The sequence below is a fragment of the Bufo bufo genome, chromosome 2, assembly GCF_905171765.1.
Source record: "Bufo bufo chromosome 2, aBufBuf1.1, whole genome shotgun sequence".
Taxonomy (NCBI): domain Eukaryota; kingdom Metazoa; phylum Chordata; class Amphibia; order Anura; family Bufonidae; genus Bufo; species Bufo bufo.
Window position 1 is genome coordinate 664,728,406 of NC_053390.1, and position 22,041 is coordinate 664,750,446.

A 22,041-nucleotide genomic window follows, 5' to 3' on the forward strand; every position below is an offset into this window, starting at 1 on the left:
GCGATGGTATGTTAGTGAGCAGCATTATACTCACGTGCGCCGTGGCCGCCGGGCGCTCCTTCTTCTGTCTGTGCGGCGCATTGCTAATGCTTATAGCATTAGCAATGCGCCGTACAGACCTATGAGAAGAAGGAGCGACCGGCGGCCACGGCGCACACAAGTATAATGCTGCTCACTAACATACTGGGAGAGGAAGGTAGCCGGGGTCCAGGACAGGGACCATTTACAAATTTGAAACCAATAAGCAGGAAGATGCCTCCACCCATGAATTATGAGTGTGTGGACATCTTCATGCAGATGGTGACGAGTGAGCTGGAGAGTTTAGAGGGAATGTCTCCCCGCCACTTCAATCTGTCTCGAAGGGAGATGTCGGCACTTACTGCCCTGGAGAAAGATAAATCCATCATCATTAAATCATCAGATAAGGGTGGTAATGTGGTCATCCTTGACCATGTAGCTTACCAGACTATGTGTCTGGACCTCCTAAAGGACAGGGAGGGGTATAGGGTGTTAGATACGAACCCCCTGGTCCCTTTTTATGAGGATCTTAAGATCATTTTGACTGATGCCCTAACAGACAGATTGATTTCGGCGGCTGAGTACGACTTTCTTCTCCCGGCTCACTCCACCATCGCTACCTTCTATGGATTACCCAAAATCCATAAGGGTGTGACACCCCTTAAGGGACGCCCCATCGTCTCTGGGGTTAACTCCCTAACCCAGAACTGTGGCATCTACATTGATCGCGTGCTGAGGGAGTTCGTCGTGTCCTTACCCTCCTATACGAGGGACACGATGGACTTCCTCAGCAAGATTGACGCGATCGATGTGGACAAGGACTGCATACTGGCCAGTATAGATGTCGAATCCTTGTATAGCTCAATCCCACACACCAAAGGGATATTTGCCACAGAGTATTACCTGAGGACGAGGGATATCCACTGCAGAGCACATAACAGCTTTGTTCTCAGACTCCTGGAGTTCTCTCTGACCCACAATTTTTTCCTTTTCAATTCACGGTTCTACCACCAGCTCAGGGGGACGGCAATGGGGAGCCCTTGTGCCCCCACATATGCCAACCTCTTCCTGGGCTGGTGGGAGGACACCTGCGTGTTTCCAGATGCAGTGACCTGGTGGTCTGACAAGATCACCTTCTGGACACGTTATATAGATGACATTTTCGTGATTTGGAAGGGTGGGTCAGAGGAACTCCGGGAGTTTGTGGGGTCCCTTAACTGCAACGACGTTGGACTGCGGTTCACCTTTGAGTTCGATTATCATTCTATTTCTTTCCTCGATGTACGTATAACCAGGGAGGGAGAAAAACTCACTGCTAACATGTTCAGGAAGGATACCGCGACCAACTCGTTGCTGCATTGGGAGAGCCATCACCCGCCACCGCTCAAACGCGGTATACCAAGGGGCCAGTATCTGCGGACCCGCAGAAACTGCTCTGAGGGTGAGGCCTTCCATACTGAGGCTAAGAAGCTACAAATGAGATTCAGGGAGAGGGGTTATCCTCAAACGGTCCTTGGGGGGGCGTTTCAGTACGCCGCGAGCAAGGAACGTATTGAACTCCTTGTTCCCAAACCAAAGGTACAGAGTGGACAACAACCAATACGCCTGATATCTGTATTTGACTGCGCAAACGTGGAAGTAATGTCGGTCCTAAAAAGGTACTGGCCAATTCTTCACATGGACCCTGACCTGAAGGATGTGCTGACGAAGCAACCGAGTGTCACCTACAGGCGGGGGAGGAGTATAAGAGACCGTCTAGTCCATAGCCATTACACCACACCAATTGGAGTGGGGACTTGGCTGGACCGGAAACCTTGCGGGATGTTTAAATGTGGCTCCTGTAAAGCATGTGCCTTTATTTCCACTGAAAAGTCTATTGTTTGCTCGGTCACTGGTCATGCCTATGTAATCAGGGATTTCTATAACTGTAGGAGCAAGGGTGCGGTATATATATGCCAGTGCCCTTGCCCCATGGATTACATAGGCAAGACCATTCGAGAGGTCAGGCGTCGTATCTGTGAGCATGTGAACGACGTGGTGAAGAAAAAGATCACACCCGTCGCGTCGCATGTGTTTGATGTTCATGGCGGTGATCCCAGATGTCTGCGATTTTCGGTCCTGGAAACCATCCCATTGTCACCAAGGGGTGGAGACTGGGACCGTAAAATCCTCCAGAAAGAGTGCGTCTGGATCCACCGTTTTAGATCCCAGGCACCACTAGGGATCAATGAGAGACTCACATTTTCTTGCTACCTGTGATCTTTTCGGGGGGGGTGGGTTTCTATATATATATATGTACGTCTCTCCTCTCTCTCTGTCTAACAAATTACGCCACGTCGGTAATCGTACTGATGGCCAAGATGAAAGAACTTGGATACATTTTGTATCCAGACTGCACATTAGCCATCTAATGTGCCATAGGTGTCACCTTTATCATAGGGTATACACCATAGTGAAAAGTATGATAGTGAACTACTAGTACCCCTCAAACTCCATTTTTCGTCCCCCACTACTGATATGCCATAACATACACTATCATGCCAGATGAAGCTGGTCGGATCTATGTATAGTTTTTTAGCGTCGCCTTGCCTACCGTGCTGCCTCCTTTGACATTTGATTTCTATGTATGGCTAAAACGATGCGGCCCATAGACCGGATGTGACGCTACCTTGCGTTTCACAGAACAGGATGTGGCCGCTTTGTGCGTTCCACCTGGGATAGGTATTGCACAGACCGGAAGTGACGCGACTGTGCGTTCCACGCGACCGGATGTTGTCGCAGAGTGCGTTCCACCTGGTCCGGCCGGCTCTTGATGATGGGAGGTATGCACCTGGCCTTGGGAGGGATGAATTACTACACACACATGCGGCTCTCAGGCTGGAAGCGAGGCCGGCTGTGGTGCCTCACTGTTTGGCATAAGCTGACTTTGCATGCCAATTAGCGCTAATGCTCTACAGCGGGTAAGTGGGTATTTAGGGGAATGAGAAAGAGTGAGTGTGATTGAGAGGAGGAACAGGACGCCACCAGGACGCAGCTTAATATGTAAGTAAGGACCATCTACAGGGAGTTGATACTATCTTAGTATGTAGTGGGTTTCACATTATATATGGTTTTCTGCTCACAGCTTCCTGGGTGAAGTACTGGCCCTTATCTTGTGGGCACTTTAGCCTCCTGACTGCACAGGATATTAAGTAAGTGCCGATTGAGAAAGAGATATAGGGGATATGTATACTATATCCAATATCTGAACTTAGAATATGTTTATCTCTTACAGGTGGGACATATCAAACGGGTCCCTTGGTCCTATGCTTGTTATCATCTGCGTCTCTGGTCCTGTTCCCTCAACTATATTTTAAGTATCTTTGATTTATCATTTGATTGATGGTTGTATCTTTGATCATGCATGCCCCCTGATGAACCTAGTAATAGGGGAAACGCGTAGGGGCTTCTGTGGAACCAACCTGGGAACGCACCCTTCTGATGCCCCTGTGTTTGGTTCCTTTTGTCTAGAGGTGATATCTATCTAATTCACCTATACATTGAACTGGTCTTTATCTATGAACATCCCTGTTAGTATCCATCTACCAGGGACGCATTATTACACCCGTCAGCTTCCTGGGGAGCACATTTTTGTTATTTTTGGAGAGGAGGGTAAACGCAGGGCAGTCAGCCCAGGAACGAGGACAGGGAGTCTCCACCACTAGGGGACGTCCCTGGGCTGAGGTTTTAGCCAGGGAGAACATAGGGAGAGTATAGATTTGCCAACTGCTCCCCTCAGCTGCCTTGTGTTCACTCACCCCTTTATAGGTATATCCACGACCAGCTCCCAGGAACATTGTCTATCTTTGATTATTGTTGTTTGTTCTATCACTATTCACTGGTGAACCACTACGGTGGTATTATTTTATAAATTGCATAGTAAAAGTTATGTTTTAAAGGGATCAATACTGCTGGACATTATAGTTTGACTTTATGACCCTTCTTTATTGATTTATATTGATTAAGCTGGACAACTATAATGCTGCTCACTAACATACCATCGCAGCCAGGATTTCAGTAGCGTGACTCCTGGCTGCCATGGTAACCGATCGGAGCCCCAGCATTACACTGCTGGGACTCCGATCGGAACTGCCCACTGCCAGCAATGATGGGGGGGAGGAGGGGGACCCTGTAGGATATGGCCGGCACATTCATTGGTGGCGCAGTGGCCACAGTCCCTCCCCTCCTCCTCCTACTCTGTCCTCATTGGTGTTCAGCGGCAGCCGCGCACAGTGGGGAGGGACGGACTCCCTCCTTCTCCCTCCACTGTGCCGGCCGGCTCAGGAGAAAATGCTGCGCGCAGAGAGCGCAATCATATCGCGGTCCGGCGATATAGGCGATATGGCGAAAATCCATATCGTGGCCCAAATTTATATCGCATATCGCCTATACCGCCCACCCCTACCTGAGAGGTGATGTCACATCACCTCTCAGGATCGCAGGATGGTGATTGGTGGTGTATTATCACACCACCGATCACCATCCTGTTCCGTGTTATCGGGTCCCCAGAGACCCGAATAACCTGGAAACGCAGCAAACCGCAGGTCTGAATTGACCTGCGGTTTCCTGCGATCTCCTACATAGGGGGGGCCACAGGACCCCCCGGCGCATTGTCCCAAGGTGCCTGCTCAATGATTTGAGCAGGCACCGGGTTCCAATACATAGGCCGTACCGGTACTTCCTGTGTCCTTAATTACCGGGACATCAGGGCGCCCTATGTCCGGAACACGTTAACTTCCTTTTTGTTTTTTTGCTATTGATTTCTCCTGTAACTGGGGCTGACATAGTAGCCCCAGTTACAGGGGAAATACACCCCCCAGAAAGGCTGTACAGCATAATACTGCGCTGTACAGCCTCAGTGCAGGGCTGATCGTGGTCTATGGAAGACCCGACAGCTCCTGCACTCCCCCGGCCCCGGCAGTCACATGACCGCCGGGACAGGAAGTGGCACATCACTAATTCAGCGCTGTGTATACAGCGATCTAGAAGGCAGGGACACCCAGGCACGATTAGCGTACAGCTGCCATCTCTGAAAGAACGTTCTAAAACGTCCGATCATAGATAAACTCGACCGCCCAGGACGTTTATAATCAATGGGCGGTCGGGAAGTGGGTAAAGGGGTATTCAATTAACCAAAAGTTAGCCAAGTACAGCACTTTGCGGTTTCCTGGAGTCCCATAGAGAAGTAATGGAGCAGCAGGGCATGCATCAGGTTGGCAATACGGGGCTCCTGTTCTTAGGATCGTGGGGGTTCCACGGTCACTTTGCTATCCCCTATTTAGTGCATAGGGGATAACCTTTAATTACCAGAGTACTCCTTTAACCCATTTCCATCCTGGTGATGGGAAAGTAGTTAATGCTTACCAAGGTACTATTACAGCAGTTATAGTACAGGCTCAGGGCCGTCCTCGCCATCACATGCTTTTTGACTTGCACCTTTGGCTCCACACTCTGATAGCTGGGAATGGAGATAACGCTGTTCCCAGATGTTTAACCCCTTTGATGCTATAGTCAGTGCTGACCACAGATCTAAGTGTTTGGAGAGAGAGAAAGGTCTTCCTCTCTCTTATCCCATTAGCCCTTGTGACACAATGGCAGGGTGCTGAGGGATTGCTGTGGCCGAAGAATGGCCTCCAAACCTGCCATATACAGATGGCTATTAGGCCATGTCTAATTTAATGTAATTAACATAATACACTGCAATGAAGCTCATACATCTGCTGTGGTTGGGAGGTACCTTCTATGGTATAATGCTAACCCTAACAATTTATTAAAGGGGAGGTCCAGGATTTAAAAAAAAAAAAAAAACATTGCTGTTTTCTTCCAAAAACTGCTCAGCTCCAATACAGTAAATGGGACTGAGCTACAGACGGCACACAGCCTGTAGACAGGTTGGCACTGTTTTTGAATGAAAGCAGCCATGTTTTTCTAACCCTGGAACCCCTTTAAAAATATAGGAAGTGACTGTTTTCAGACCAAAGTCAAACAGTATGAATCCAGTAAGCACTTCGGCTCTCACTTCTCCTAGAGACATGATGTTGCTTACAGTGATAAATTAGTAAAATATTCCGGGTACTGTCTTTCAACAGCAGCTGCATTGCTAAAGGTTGTCAATCCCTGGTGTAAACTCACATTCCCATCCTATATTAAAAAAGATTAACAAATTGCCAAAACTCTCTAATTGATGTACAGGATATCAAGGCCACCTTCTGTTCATATCCTCCTAAATCGCACTTATTAAATATTCTCTTCATGAAATATTCACAGTAATGATTTCCCCCAGCTACAACCAGATTTATTGGTATCCAGATATCATTAGCGGGACCTTAATCACACACATTTTCATGAATACTCGCTATTGCGACCACTTATTGCAGTTAAATATGTCTATATGCAGACATTAAGATGCCGGCATACCTAGAGTCACCTCCTTATGAATATTTCCACTCAAAGCCGAGTAATTATTGAGACTTGATGAAAACCTTTACGTAGTCAGTGCAGAGAATGATGTGGGTCATACCTCCCTGTAGGATGATCTCTAGAAACTTGAGCATTGATCTCACCCAGCGTGTGCTGGGCTCTACTGCCTTGTCCAAAGGTCAGATGAAGTTGTCCAGTTGCCTGACACAGAAATCAATGTTTGTTGAGTGTAGTTCTCTTTGTACAGTAAAGAAAGAAAAAGTTCAATGACTATATGGAAGCCAGTGTTAACGTTTTAAAAGGTTTTTTTTTTCTCTTGATATATATCGGTGGTACTGTATATGGCTTGTGTCTACCACCAGCATTTGATCTATAGAATTCCTACTGTTTTATCGCCTAGCTCTTACTAGGATGAGGCGGCAGTGCCTTATTGGAAGCATTTTGACGCTTTTTCAGCTCTAGTTAGCTCATTTTTATGGGTAGCTGCACAGAAAGCTATTATAATCAATGACTGTCCAATGTAGTAGACTTTAGCTCAGATTTTCAATTTTATTATTGCTGTGGCAAAAGTCCACAACACATACTGTATTTTAGGACTATAAGACGCACCTAGAATATAGAGGAGGATAATAAGAAAAAATACTTTTCATCAGACCCCATTCAGACCTCTGTATCAGACTCCCTTACTCCTCAGACCTAGGATCACACCCCAAGCTCCATCAGACCTCATATTAGACCTCCAAGCTCCATCAGACCCCCAAGCTCCATCAGACCCCCATCAGATAAGACCTCAGATCAGACCCCCAAGTTCCTTTAGATAAAAATAATACATTAATTTGAATCTCCTGCTCCGGACCGCGTGCTCTTCCTGCACTCACTGCTCCCTGGTCTTCTTCCGGGCCTAGTGCTGCACTGTGATGTGACATCAGCCAGCGTCCGGTCATAGTGCGCGCCTACGTGCACTACTTCCTGATGCTGTGCACATAAACGACACAGTGCAGAGCAGGGCCCAGGAGAAGACAAGGGAGCAGCAAGTACGGTTAGCGGAACACTTCACTCGCCACTATTATTAGCATTTGACGATAAGACGCATTGCCACCCCCCCCCCCCCCCCCCCATTATTGCAGATCTGTAGCACGTCCTAAAGCCCCAAGGATTTTTGGGATGCGTGTCAATGGTGTTTTGTAGAAGCCTATATTATTGCTTTGGAATGCAATCTGTTTATTTTCAGTGCAATTTCTGCACCAAAAACTTCAAGGCCTAAGATTGGCCCAACATTTTTTTTATTGTGCACCAGTGAAGCATATGAGAGGTATTTTGCTCTCAGGAGTAAGTTGAAGAGCAAAACAAGGTAAGATACTGTGGGGAGGATTTATCAAACTAGTGTAAAGTAGAACTGGCTTAGTTGCCAATGGCAACCAATCAGATTCCACTATTCATTTTTCACAGCTCCTTTGGAAAATGAAACCAACTAAGCCAGTTCTATTTTACACCAGTTTGATAAATCTCCCTCTGTATGTTTAATGTCTCTTTTTTTATTCTAGATTTAAAGGGCTTCTGTCACCCCCCAAAAGTCATTTTTCATTTTTGGGCTAATTAAAATCCTTATAGTGCGATTATTCAATATATAGTGCTCTTACCTTTTTCCGTGGCTTCGTTTCTTTAAAAACCGCACTTTTATAATATGTAAATTACCTCACTACCAGCAAGTAGGGCGGTTACTTGCTGGTAGCCGCCGCATCCTCCTTTCAAAAAAACGCCCCTCCTCCTGTTGATTGACAGGGCCTGTCGCCTCAAGGTAAACATGAAAGAGAAGACGTCATCGCGCAGGCGCACTGAGGAAGTGCTGAGGAAGCGAGCGTCCTTCTCTCAGAGCGCCTGCGCCGACTGAAGACCGGTACGGTGCAGGCGCGGGATTTGAATTGCAGACAGGGCCAGCCGGAGGAGGAGAGCGCTCGCTGGCCCTGTCAATCAACAGGAGGAGGGGGCGTTTTTTTTAAAGGAGGATGTGGCGGCTACCAGCAAGTAACCGCCCTACTTGCTGGTAGCCAGGTAATTTACATATTATAAAAGTGCGGTTTTTAAAGAAACTAAGCCACAGAAAAAGAGTAAGAGCTCTATATATTGAATAATCGCACTATAAGGATTTTAATTAGCCTAAAAATGAAAAATGACTTTTGGGGGGTGACAGAAGCCCTTTAATGAAGTAATAAAAACATAGGTAAAGTCTTTATGATGGAGATAACAACATTTTATCTTTTTTTATTTTTTTTATTCAAGGCTACTACACCTGTGTAGAGGTCATCTTCACCTTGAGGCGACAGGTTGGATTCTATATGATGGGTGTTTATGCACCCACCCTGCTTATAGTTGTCCTTTCGTGGCTTTCTTTCTGGATCAACCCTGATGCTAGTGCTGCCCGAGTTCCATTAGGTAATCTACATTAAAATGTATTAATATCTGACACATTTTCAATTATGCATTCATTCATACAAGAGAACACATATACATATTTAAAGCGGACCTTTCACCACTCCTGAAATGCCTGTTTTAATAACTTCATGCATTCCCCATTTAATAACAATTCTGGAACATCTATTCTTATGTCTGTATGTTGTGCCATTCCTTTATTATTTCTACTAGGAGTTATGAATGAATTGCTAGCAGTCTGTAGTAAGGGTACAGAGGGGTGGTAACCAGTTGGAGGTGTGTACCTGCACAGTCTGAAAATGGCAGCACTGATTGGATAGAGTGAGTCTGTGCAGGTACACGCCCCCAACTGGTCACCACCCCTCTGTACCCTTACTGCAGACTGCTAGCAATTCATTCATAACTTCTAGTAGAAATGATAAGGGAATGGCACAACATAGAGTCATAGGAATAGATGCTCCAGAACTGTTATTATATGGGGAATGCATAAAGCTATTAAAACAGGCATGTCAGGGGTGGTGAAAGGTCCTATTTAATAAAAAGAAAAAAGTGCAAGCTTATTTATGAAGACATTGGGGGTTGTTTCACACACCTGTCTTAGGCCCCTTTCACACGGGTGAGCTTTCCGCGAGGGTGCAATGCGTGATGTGAATGCATTGCACCCGCACTGAATCCTGACCCATTCATTTCAATGGGGCTGTGTACATGAGCAATGTTTTTCACTTATCAATTGTGCATTGCGTGAAAATCGCAGCATGTCCTATATTCTGCGTTTTTCACGCAACGGACGCTATGCGATTTTCACTTATGGTTGCTAAGGAGATGATGTTAAATAGGGATGAGGTCCCTTCACTTTATTCACTGAATACAGAATGCTAAGTAAAATGTCCCTTAAACGGATTCTGTCACCAGGTTTTGGCCTATAGAGATACGGACATGCACGGCTAGATCGCCGCTAGCATGTCCGCAATATACCTGTCCCATAAAGCTGTGTAATAATTTCTTTAAAAAAGGATTTTATAGATATGTAAATGAGTCTTTAATGTGTCCAAGGGGCTGCACTAACCTTACTTGTGCCCAGCCACGCCCGCCTGTGAAGGAGCCCAGCACCGCCTATGTCCTCCGAATCTCCTCCTTTCGACAACGATAGCCGTTATCTCGCGATGCGTGTGATCGCGCATGCGCAGTGCCGGTATAGTGTTCCTTCCCTTTGCTGGCATCAGCCTCAGGGAAAGAACTGCGCATGCGCGATCTCGCGCATCGCGAGATTACAGCTATCTATCGTTGATGAAAGGAGGAGATTCGGAGGACATAGGCGGTGCTGGGCTCCTTCACAGGCGGGCATGGCTGGGCACAAGTAAGGTTAGTGAAGCCCCTTGGACACATTCAAGACTCATTTACATATCTATAAAATCCTTTTTTAAAGAAATTAAAACCACACAGCTTTATGGGACAGGTATATTGCGGACATGCTAGCGGCGATCTAGCCGTGCATGTCCGTATCTCTATAGGCAAAACCTGGTGATAGAATCCCTTTAAAGTTAAAAAAATAATTTAAAAAAATTACCTCATGCACTAAATCGCGCAGCCGTTATCGTCTTCTTTCTTCTTCTTGTAGGACCTGCAAAAGGACCTGTGCTGACGTGAGCGCGGTGACGTCAGCGGAGGTCCTTCTGAATGAAGATAGAAGGTTCTTCTATCTTCATTCAGCAGGTCCTGCGAGAAGAAGAAAGAAGACGATAACGGCTGCGCGATCAAGTGGATGAAGTGAGTAATTTTTTTATAATTTTTTTACTTCAAGGGACATTTTAATTTGCATTCTGTATTAAAGTATGCTATTATTTTTCATTATAACCATGTTATAATGGAAAATAATAAAATCTACAGAACACCAAACCCGAACTTCAGTGAAGAAGTCCGGGTTCCGGTGTGAGTACCACATTCAGTTTTTTTTATCACGCGCGTGCAAATCGTATTAAAACGCTTTGCACTCGCGCGGAAAAAACTGAACAACGCAATCACAGACAAAATTGACTGAAAATTGCGTGCGCACTCACGCGGGTTTTCCGCAATGCACCCGCAACGCATCCGGACCTCTTCTGCGACGCCCGTGTGGAAGGGGCCTTAGTAAAAGCCCAGCTGGTTGAAGATCTGACCAATTGATTGAGAGGTGCACTGCTCTTAATCAGTTTGTCACAACTTCTGCTGTACATGCGGCAGAATAGAAATCTAGAAGGAGCCGGAGTAGATTTTTGGAGTAATGTGCACACATGTTGGTAAATGATCTTGGCTGCGGATCTCCTGCTTCCTCCCACCCACTTTTTGGAAAAGTGGCAAGAGTGTCAAAAATAGCTAAACAGCCCCAAATATTGTTGCAGAACTGCATTTGGTTGCATCAATTTCTCTTACTGTTTAACCTTCTGTGTCTGCTACCGTTAGCAGTTAGTATAAATACAATTTCCTATATATCTACTCAATTGCGACAACTGCTATCTGTGCAGCATTTAAAGGGAGTCTCGCAGCAGGTGTTTGCAAAGTACCTGTTAGGGCTTGCAAAGACTATTAAAACAGTGATTTTATAATGGTAATGCATTGCTGCGTTCAACAGAAAAAAGCAATTTGCTCCAATATCCTTTTGAACAGTTTTATGCTGTTTTTATCTGGTTTCATAATCTCATGCCTGTGCTAAGTGCCACAATTTCAGTGCATATGCAGCATGGTACTTTTCTGTGGAGCAGAAACCAGATGCTGTACTGTGAATAAGCCAAAATTGTGGTCCTTGGCACAGGTGTGAGATGACAGGTCCAGGAGAGGGCAGGATTCAGATGCTTCGCCCTGTCAATCACCAAAGAAAGGAGGAGCTTCCTGTCTTTGGGGCAGAACAAAAGTCAGGCACTCTCCCCTTTGATGTACCAAACAGCTCATTAGCATATTGTAACAAAGTGATTTTTCTGCAAAACGCAGCAATTACCATAAAGAAGGTACTTTTTCAGTAGTCTCTGCAGTCCCTGCCTGCCACTATGCTTGGTTTATTATGCATTATTATGCAACTTCCTAGACTGTGACTATAGACACATTTGGAATCTTTTTATTATTAATTGTAGTTTGGGCTAAGAGAACTTTTTTTTTTGTTGTTGTTTTTATTACAAATTCCGTCCAGCCTGATGATTTTATCACAGAAAAGCATTCTGCAGCTTGTATATAGTGTGTAATGTGGATGCTGCAGAAGCGAATAAAGGACCATTTGTAATAAAGCTCATTATAAAATAGTTTTTTTATACCAAAATACAAAAAATTTGAAAGGAGCAAATCACTCTGGTGGGTACTCTCTTTCATTATGGAGAGTGCCTGGTGTGCATGAGGAGTATTGTAGGGCAGACCGCTTTCTGGGAAAAAATCTATTCTAATTAGCATATCTTACTTCCACCCACTCAGAAGCCCCCTAAGGCCTCTCAGGTTAAAAAAGGGCAACTCTGGTCTGCTTTGCTTTGGTAAAGAACATTTGCCTAGGAAGAGGTATTTGTAGATGGCTTAGCTGTTATCTTTGGAAGCCTGTTTAAAGAGTCAGGCATGAATTTTGGAGGGCCATACTATATTGGCTGATGATACACTCAGCATTCTTTACTTTTTGAAAGGAAAGCTGAACTGCGTTTTTCACAGGTTTGCTTTCTCTCTGTTCCTTTTCTGACATGTGTAACTGCTCCTGCCTGTGTTGGCCTATGTCTGCCTGAAAGAAATGAATAGTAAATCATTTAGATTCTACATGCATGCTACTGTATCCATTTTGTGCTCGGGAAACTGCAGACCTGCAAAATACAGATAGCTTCCATGTTCAATCTGCAGTACCATTATAGAAATATTGCTATTTTCCCTATTCTTGTTTGTTTTGCGGACACAAATAGCAATTTCTGTAATGAGACTGTAGATTGCACACAGAAGGTATTTTGCGAATCTGCGGTTTCCTGAAAGCAAAACAGATATAGTTGAGTGCTTGTAGCCTAGAAACAAGTGATTTGCTTACAACTTTTCAGACAGACACCAACTCATGAGGGTCCACTTTTATATGGCAGGAAAATTGGGGGAAAAAACATGAGTGTCTCACACCAGCTGATGTACTCTAGCCATACCAAATCAATAAATAACCTTTTAAACAGACCTTCAAGCATAACTAGAATAACGTCTAAGGCTACTTTCCCACTGTTGTTTCTGGGTCCGCTTGTGAGATCCGTTTCAGGGCTCTCGTAAGCAGCCCGAAACGGATCAGTTCAGCCCCAATGCATTCTGAATGGATAAGGATCCGTTCAGAATGCATCAATTTGGCTGCATTTGGTCTCCGCTGCGTTTTTTAGACGGTCACTAAAGCGCAGCTTGCAGCGTTTTGGTGTCCGCCTGACTAAGCGGAGCCAAACGGATCCGTCCTGACTTACAATGTAAGTCAATGGGGACGGATCCGTTTTTCACTGACACAATATGGTGCAATTGAAAACAGATACGTCCCCCATTGACTTTCAATGTAAGTCAAGACGGATCCGTTTTGACTTGGACTTTTTTTTATGGAATAATGCAAACGGATCCGTTATGAAGGGATACAAGCGTTTGCATTATCGGTGCGGATCCGTCTGTGCAGATACAGGACGGATCCGCACCAAACGCCAGTGTGAAAGTAGCCTTAGCCATCTGCAAATAACTCCTTCTAAGGGTACTTTTACACTTGCGGCAGAGGATTCCGGCAGGCAGTTCCGTCAATCCGGACGCAAACTGATGGCGTCTGTCAGACGGATCCGGATGCGGTTCTGTCTGAAAAATGCATTGAAATACCGGATCCGTCTCTCCGGTGTCATCCGGAAAAACGGATCCGCTATTAATATTTTTTGCATTTTTAAAGGTCTGCGCATGCGCAGACCGGAAAGCCGGATCCGTTTGGCCGGAACACTTAATGCCAGATCCGGCACTAATACACTTCAATATAAATTAATGCCGGATCCGGCATTCCGGCAAGTGATCAGTATTTTTGGTCGGAGAAAAAACTGCAGCATGCTGTGGTATTTTCTCCGTCCAAAAAAACATAAGAGGGACTAAACTGATGCATCCTGAACGGATTGCTCTCTATTCAGAATGCATTAGGATAAAACTGATCAGTTTTTTTCCGGTATTGAGCTCCTGTGACGGAACTCAATACCGGAAAACAAAAACGTTTGTGTGAAAGTACCCTAAGCAACTGCCCTTCATCAAAGCAGAACTACAGAGTTGCCTTTTTCCAATCTGAGAAGCCTTGGGGGGCCTCTGGTCTAGTATTATATTTATTATGGAGACCGCCTAGTATACATGAGTACTGTAGGCTAGGCAACTGTTCTTTTAATTTCTGGGGAAAATATGTGCAAAGTAGCCTGTCTAACATCTGGTTGCATGAGAGAGGTTTAGCTTTCCTTTCTTTTTTGTCAGGAAATGTAATTTGCATGTCTTTCCCAGAAACCCATAGATATGTAAATTACCTTTCTAGCAGAATTAAGGTTTGCTCATTTGCATATATTTTTCACAGAAACCAAGAGCAGTTTTGCCTGCTCTACAATAATCATATATATATTCTTTTTTTATTTTATTTTTTCTCTTCCATGAAACCCAGAAAGGCATAGAAGGTTCTCTCAGATTCTCTTTCTATCTCCTATTCTCTCTCATTCTTTGTGTCTTTTTTTTTTTTTTTCATAAAAATCTTGCTTTCTGCCTTTATGGCAACATATAGTAGAATTCCAAGGTTCAGTTTTCCAGGTGTTGTACATACGAGTGGCAACAAAAAAGAATATGAAACAAACTATTGTTCTGTGTTCTACAAGATCCAATTAATATTGATAAATTCACAATATTTTAACGATGATCTGTATATTTTTGTAGAACATCTGATTTGACTGTTATTATTCCTCTTAACAGTGGTGCATTTTGTAAATAAATGGATGGCTATACTGTAACATGTTGACAATTTTTTTCATTCTCAGACCATTCCATACGTAAAACATTCCCATCTGTGTGTCTTACATACGTTTTTTGCATGTGGGACATCAGTGTGCCATGGACATCTATCACTTGATCATCACTCATCATTAAGGAGTGGCAGCTAAGTGTACGATTTGTATATTCACTTACCTCTTCTATGGATGGACTGTGTATCTGTGGAATGTCGTTGTTTTTTTTTCTAGCCTTCTCATCATTTGACAATAAATATGTAAAACTGTAACCATTGTTTAATAAGTAGTGTTGAGCAAACGTGTGTTTTAAGTTCGGCATCTAAAGTTCGGGTTCGGGTTATCGAAGAATCCCGTTATGGATTACGCTACCACGGACCATAATGGAATTTAGAATCCATAACTGGATTGTTCGATAACCCGAAGCCGAACTTTAGACGCCGAACTTAAAAAAACAAGTTCGCTCAACACTATTAATTAGTTTGAGCGTTCAGCCACAGTGAACAGGGGAGTAAAATTTGTGACATGGGCTATTAGGGTTCAATAGCATCTCCAGCCATATCATTTGTATATATTATGTTATAATGCAATCATGATTTTCCTATAGATACAAAATTTTGGCTAGTATTTTACTTAAATAAGTTGTATCATCTCAAGCAGTGGTGGCATATCGCTAGGATATGCGACCAATGTTAGGCCCACCTCTGGGACCCATAGCTATCTTTAAATCAGAGCCTACAAAGTGAGGGAAAGTGGACGGACTGCCGCTCTCCATTCATTTCTGTGCGAGTGTCGAAAATGGCTAAAAGAGCAATCAGCTATTTTCAGAAGTCCCATAGAATACCGCCCAAGAGCGGCCACTGCTCCATTCACTTCTATTGGGCTGATGTAAATAGCCGAGTCGGCGCTTATCTATTTTCGTCAGTCCCATAGAAATGAATAGAGGGCGGCCACACATGCGGGCTCCATTCTAAAGAGAGTTGCTGGTCCTAGCAATATGACACAACCTCTTTTAATAAAATGTATTTATATGCCTTTTTTACAGTCCCAAATTACAAGTCTATGACGGTCTGTATCGTGCACTGTGTCCAATCTTCGTATGGTAGCTTAAACGGTCTTTCATCAGGCGCTGTCCTTCACACTGATTATCTTAGGTTCCAAGTGTCATTGAATCTGTACGACATGTATCCACCTAGTTGTATGAAAATAACCTTTGAAATGAACATTTAATTTTTTAAAGAAATATTCTTTCTCAGGCTTAACCTTTATATTTGTGGAGCCGTACCGTCTTGTTCATGTTTTGTATCATGATCTATAGGGCTGCTATGACTATATAAATGCTGTACATTTTTTTGTGAGCCCCCCCCCCCCCCCCTGTCGTATGCAATGGCTCCCCATATCATCTTATCTGCAGTTGGGGCAGTGTGTCGCTCCACCGCAAAGGCAGGATTGAAGCGCTCACCACGAAGCCTCCATACTTAAACCTGGCCATAGCTGGATTCCAAAGAGAACCTGGATTTATCACCAAAGACAATACAGTTCCAGTCTGTAGCAGTCCAGGTTTCTCGTTCACAACATCACTACAAACAAAGGCGATGATGGCTAGCTGTCAATGGTGGGACACATAATGGGTACTATGACACCAAATTTTGTTCTGCTAAGCTCCTGGCAATGGTCCGGGCAGAGACAGGGGTTTGTAATAAAGGTGCCACCTGTGTCTGGATGGTGGACAACAAAACCGTGGGAGCTGCTCATGCTTGTTGGCAGATCAAACAATCATCTTTACTGTTGGACTGTCTGGGCCATCCAGAGACAGTTTGCAATGTTTGTGTCCTCGCATAAAGACTGCTTCCGACACATCCTAACAGCTACAGTAGTTCAGAACAGCCTACATGGCAAGAACTTAATCAAAACCACCATCCTTCTTCTCTTAGTGCAATGGTGGTCTGTCAGTCTTGGCAAAATGTCTTTGAGTGCGTGATAGAGGCCTGTCTAGCAGTAAATAATCTCTCACTAAGAGGTACACTACCCAAAAGTTACCTCTTAGAGCCTTTTTATAGGGCAGCGGTGGAAGCAGTTTTACACTTTCTTGTGGCAAGACCCAGTGTGTAATCAGACCATAACTGGGTATGACTGCTGGGATCCCTACCTGTCACAAGAATGGGGTCTGTGCAAGTACAAGCTCTTTGGTGTCTCTGGCAGCCCAATAGAACTGAATGGAGCAGCAGCGTGCATGTCTGTTTTCCTCTCCATTCAAACAGCAGTTGAACCTCCAATGATCAGACACTTAGCCCTATCCTGAGGATAGGGGATACATTCTTGCAATGAGACCACCCCTTTTATGACCTCTTGAGAGATATATTAAAGACATTTACAAATGAATAGTGCTAGTAGAATTGATTAGTGCAGGCTGCTGCTTGCAGCAGTGGGATCTAGAGTTGTTGCGATACCAAATTTTTGATTCGATTTCAATACCATAAAGGGAGGTGAACGCATTGCACCCGCACTGAATACCGACCCATTCATTTCTATGGGGCTGTGCACACGAGCGGTGATTTTCACGCATCAATTTTGCGTTGCGTGAAAATCGCAGCATGCTCCTCTTTGTGCGTTTTTCACGTAACGCAGGCCCCATAGAAATGAATGGGGTTGCGTGAAAATCGCAAGCATCCGCAAGCAAGTGCGGATGCGGTGCGATTTTCACGCACGGTTGCTAGGAGACGATCGGGATGGAGACCCGATAATTATTATTTTCCCTTATAACATGGTTATAAGGGAAAATAATAGCATTCTGAATACAGAATGCATAGTAAAACAGCGCTGGAGGGGTTAAAAAAAAATAAAAAATCATTTAACTCACCTTAATCCACTTGCTCGCGTAGCCCGGCATCTCCTTGTGTCTCCTTTGTTGAAGGACCTATGGTGAGCGTTAAATACAGTTACAGGACCTGTAATGACGTCACTCCGGTCATCACATGGTACGTCACATGATCTTTTACCATGGTGATTCACCATGGTAAAAGATCATGTGACGTACCATGTGATGACCGGAGTGACGTCATCAAAGGTCCTTTACCCAGGTCCTAAAGAAAGGAGACAGACGAGATGCCGGCTGCGCTATCAAGTGGACTAAGGTGAGTTAAACATTTTATTTATTTTTTTTAACCCCTCCAGCGCTATTTTAGTTTGCATTCTGTATTCAGAATGCTATTATTTTCCCTTATAACCATGTTATAAGGGAAAATAATACTATTTACAGAACACCGATCCCAAGCCCGAACTTCTGTGAAGAAGTTCGGGTTTGGGTACCAAACATGCGCGATTTTTCTCACGCGCGTGCAAAACGCATTACAATGTTTTGCACTCGCGCGGAAAAATCGCGGGTGTTCCCGCAACGCACCCGCACATTTTCCCCACAACGCCCGTGTGAAAGAGGCCTAATAGTTTGGACTTTCCTGACATGCGATATGTGATATGTTTTTTTATTGTTTATATATTTTATGTGTGAAATTGGGAAAGGGGGTGATTCATACTTAATATTTTGGTGTTTTTTTTTGTTTTTTTTTAATTACACTTTTTATTTAATAACAATTTCCCCCCTTAGGGGCCAGAACCTGGGGTCTTCTAATCCCTTGTCCTATTCACCCTAATAGATCTTCATCAGGGTGAATAGGACCTCACACTCTCCCTGCTGCTCTGTGCTTTGTGCACACAGCAGCAGGGAGCTGACTATGGCAGCCAGGGCTTCAGTAGCGTCCTGGCTGCCATGGTAACTGATCGGAGCCCCAGGATTACACTGCTGGGGCTCTGATCAGAAGCTGCCACTGCCACCAATGAGGGGGAGGGTAGAGGACCCTGTGGCCACTGCCACCAATGATTTTAATACTGGGGGGTTGAGAGGGGCGGGCGCACTGTGCCACCAATGATTTTAATGGGGTGGGGGGTTGAGGGCGCATTGCGCCACCAATGATAATTACCCCTTAATACAGGAGGCGGGTACTGGCAGCAAATAAGCGTCAGTTAACCCCTCAGGTGCCGCACCGTTCTGTGTATCCTAATACTTAAAGTCTGGACCCAGGAAAAGTCCTATCATTGGTGGTGCAGTGCGCCCTCCCCTCCTCCGCCCCTCTCTCCGTTCATTGGTGGCAGGAGCAGCACAGGGGGAGGGAGACACTGCCTTCTTCTCCCCTGTGCTGCTGAGGGAACATGAGCGCGCTGACAGCAGCGCGCTCATGTTCAGAGATACTAGACAGCGCAGCCCAGTATCGAAAAAATGGAAATCCCAGTATCGTATCGATACCGGGACGAAAGTATCGAAATTTCTATACCCGCAACAACCCTAGTGGGATCCCAATTTCAGATTCAAGCAGTGTAACATCTACAAGAAGTATATCTGTTATCTGTGTTCCTGTGTCCATTTCAGCTGGTTATCTGGTTTCCTCTGATGCTTCAAAAAATATACTGTATGCCTATAGGATACAGGGACCTGCAGTAAGAGTTCATTGGTTTTACATACCGTGATACAGAAAATGCCATCACCATAGAAATAACTGGAACTGTGCTCCAACTTTTTTTTTTTGTGTTCACTTTCCAGGTATATTTTCAGTTCTGAGCTTGGCATCCGAGTGTACCACCCTGGCACAAGAACTGCCGAAGGTGTCCTATGTGAAAGCCATTGATGTGTGGCTTATTACTTGTCTTCTTTTTGGCTTTGCCTCCCTTGTTGAGTATGCTGTAGTCCAGGTCCTCCTGAACAGCCCCAAGAGGATTGAAGCTGAGAAAGCCAAAATTGCAAAGGCTGAGCAAGCAGAAGGAAAGGGACCCAATGCTGCGAAAAAGAATACAGTGAATGGGACCGGGACACCAGTTCATATCAGCACATTGCAAGTATGTATCTTCTTAAAATAAAGCATGAAATGACCTTTCAGATAGATGTAAATATTTCTTCCAGATTATACGGTATATTTTACAGTGTCCTGTTACCTCTTCTGACATATCTGGTTTAGTAAATGCTTGTATTCACCATAATGTAACAAATGTGGAACATGTTTTCTCATAACCTCACATTGTACCATTCCCTAGTTATTCCTATTAGTAGTTTGTCAATGAATTGGCAACTGGGTATTGCCAGTTAGAGGCGTGTCTGCTACTGCTAGTCAGTGCCACCATTGGCGGATTGCAGATTCACACCCCTTTGACAGAAAGGAAACACCCACTTGTCAATTTATTCATACTTTTAATGGGAAGATGCTTCAGAAATGTTACTTCATGGTATGTGTATGTGTGTGTGTGTGTGTGTGTGTGTGTGTTTAATACAAGGATTAAAAGCTTAAAAAGCATACCTGAGTTTAAAAAAAAAAGTTTGCATAATAGCTTTGCTTCACTGTAGAATCATAACTGTGAAGGAACAGTTTTTTTTTTTTTTTGTCTTCCTCAGCAATATTATTGCCTCTTTCACCTGCACAGCTGGATGCATTTCTCTCGCAAGCAAGGGGCATCTCCCTTCTGCAGAATCTGCCAGTACTGTACTGCAGTGATCTTACTTCCCAATATATTTGTGTTCTTCTAGAGAGCTCAGAAAGCTGCTAAGGAGGGCAAAATCTGACTTATCGACACAGAGAGGCTTATCTGCTCTTCAAAAGCTGTGTACAGGCAGTGCTGCTATCTGGCTCAGCTAGCTCTGACACGTCCCTATTTCCTGTGAGCTGTCTCTGTTACTAGAAATGGCAGTGGACTGCAAACCAGGTGGCAGTGAGACTCTAGTGGCCATCACTTTACAGCTTTTTTTCAGGTGGATAGAGACATATTTTTTTACAATGAAGTGATTTAGAAATGTGCTAATTACACCATTCTCTATTAAATTAAATTGTGTGAAAGTACAGTGACTCTTTAATGCATGGAAAAGGAATTTATATTTTTTACAGATATTCACTACTTTTTATTGCTCACACATAAGAAATGTAAGAAATATACCCCTACAGTATATTTAGTAGCCTACCCTTGGAGACTCCTCGGAAATGGTGTTTACCCGTATATGATTGATCATTTATTACCGTAGATATTTTTTTTATATATTGTATATTCCATAGAGCTTTATGAGGAAGGTTTCTTTTACTGTTGATCCCATCTGCTACAGTCTAGATGTCAGTCAGTGTGCAAAGGCATCAAATTCTTCTCCCCCCCCCCCCCCCAGTATACGCACGCCTGTATTTGATGTTTATTTCAGAGCTTCTTAGATCAATAATTTAGCTTACTGTTTATTATTCCCAGGTTGGAGAAAATAGATGCAAAAAAGTATGCACGTCTAAATCCGATCTGAGGTCCAATGACTTCAGCATCGTTGGAAGCTTGCCCAGAGATTTTGAATTGTCCAATTATGATTGTTATGGAAAACCAATTGAAGTCAACAACGGTCTGGGAAAATCTCAAGCGAAGAATATCAAAAAGCCTCCTCCTTCCAAGCCGGTCATTCCCTCTGAGGCCAAACGGATTGACCTTTACTCAAGGGCGCTGTTTCCTTTCACCTTTTTGTTCTTTAATGTCATATACTGGCTGGTATATTTATGATGACTCTAATTCTCACTTTGAGTTCACAAAACAAGTCGCCATTACTCTCACACTCTTTAAAGCCAACCCGTGATCTTGTCTACATTTGCAAAGCAATATCTTACATTGTAGATGCCATGCTCTTGTAATGAAAATTGGCTTTTTTTAAATGGAAGCATGACACTGCAATGTCTGTGCTTAAACTAATGTATATAAGTGTAAGGTTTCTGCTATAAACACAGTTCTGAGTAATGCATACATAAGCCCCCCTCCCCCCCCCAACCTCTACCGTTTTAATATGAAAAGTTATGAGATGCTTTTAAGGGAGCTTGGTGCACGTTAAGCCTCATCCAAACCATAGATCAATATATGTAGTATTGAAGGATCAATCCTTATTCTTTTCAAAGAAAAATATATGCGTTTGGATTGCACTGTGTCCAGACAAAATGTACAGTTCTTCATATCATATATATATAAATATACTGACTTAATAATTAAATAGATTATAAGGCTCCTGTCAAGGTGTAAGATAAATGATCAAAGACTATTTTTTTTGTAGAATAATCGATTTAAGAAACTACGCTGTATTCTTTGCGTGAACTGAAAGTTAATGTGTAAAAAAAAATCTATT

At 43.9% G+C, this 22,041-nt stretch overlaps 1 protein-coding gene across 2 annotated transcripts in view; it reads left to right on the top strand.

Annotated features, from left to right (window-relative positions):
• Window positions 1-21,728, top strand: part of GLRB (glycine receptor beta) — a 121,758-nt gene extending 100,030 nt beyond the window's left edge. Inside the window, exons 8-10 of one of the 2 annotated variants that reach the window (XM_040418584.1) lie at window positions 8,758-8,910; window positions 19,459-19,751; window positions 21,135-21,728. In XM_040418584.1, the coding sequence (XP_040274518.1) occupies window positions 8,758-8,910; window positions 19,459-19,751; window positions 21,135-21,431 (743 nt within the window). In that variant the 3' untranslated portion in view covers window positions 21,432-21,728. Of the gene's footprint in view, window positions 1-8,757; window positions 8,911-14,897; window positions 15,023-19,458; window positions 19,752-21,134 lie in introns of those variants that run through there. The other variant, XM_040418583.1, reaches the window with a different exon arrangement.
• The last annotated feature ends 313 nt before the right edge of the window (window positions 21,729-22,041 follow it).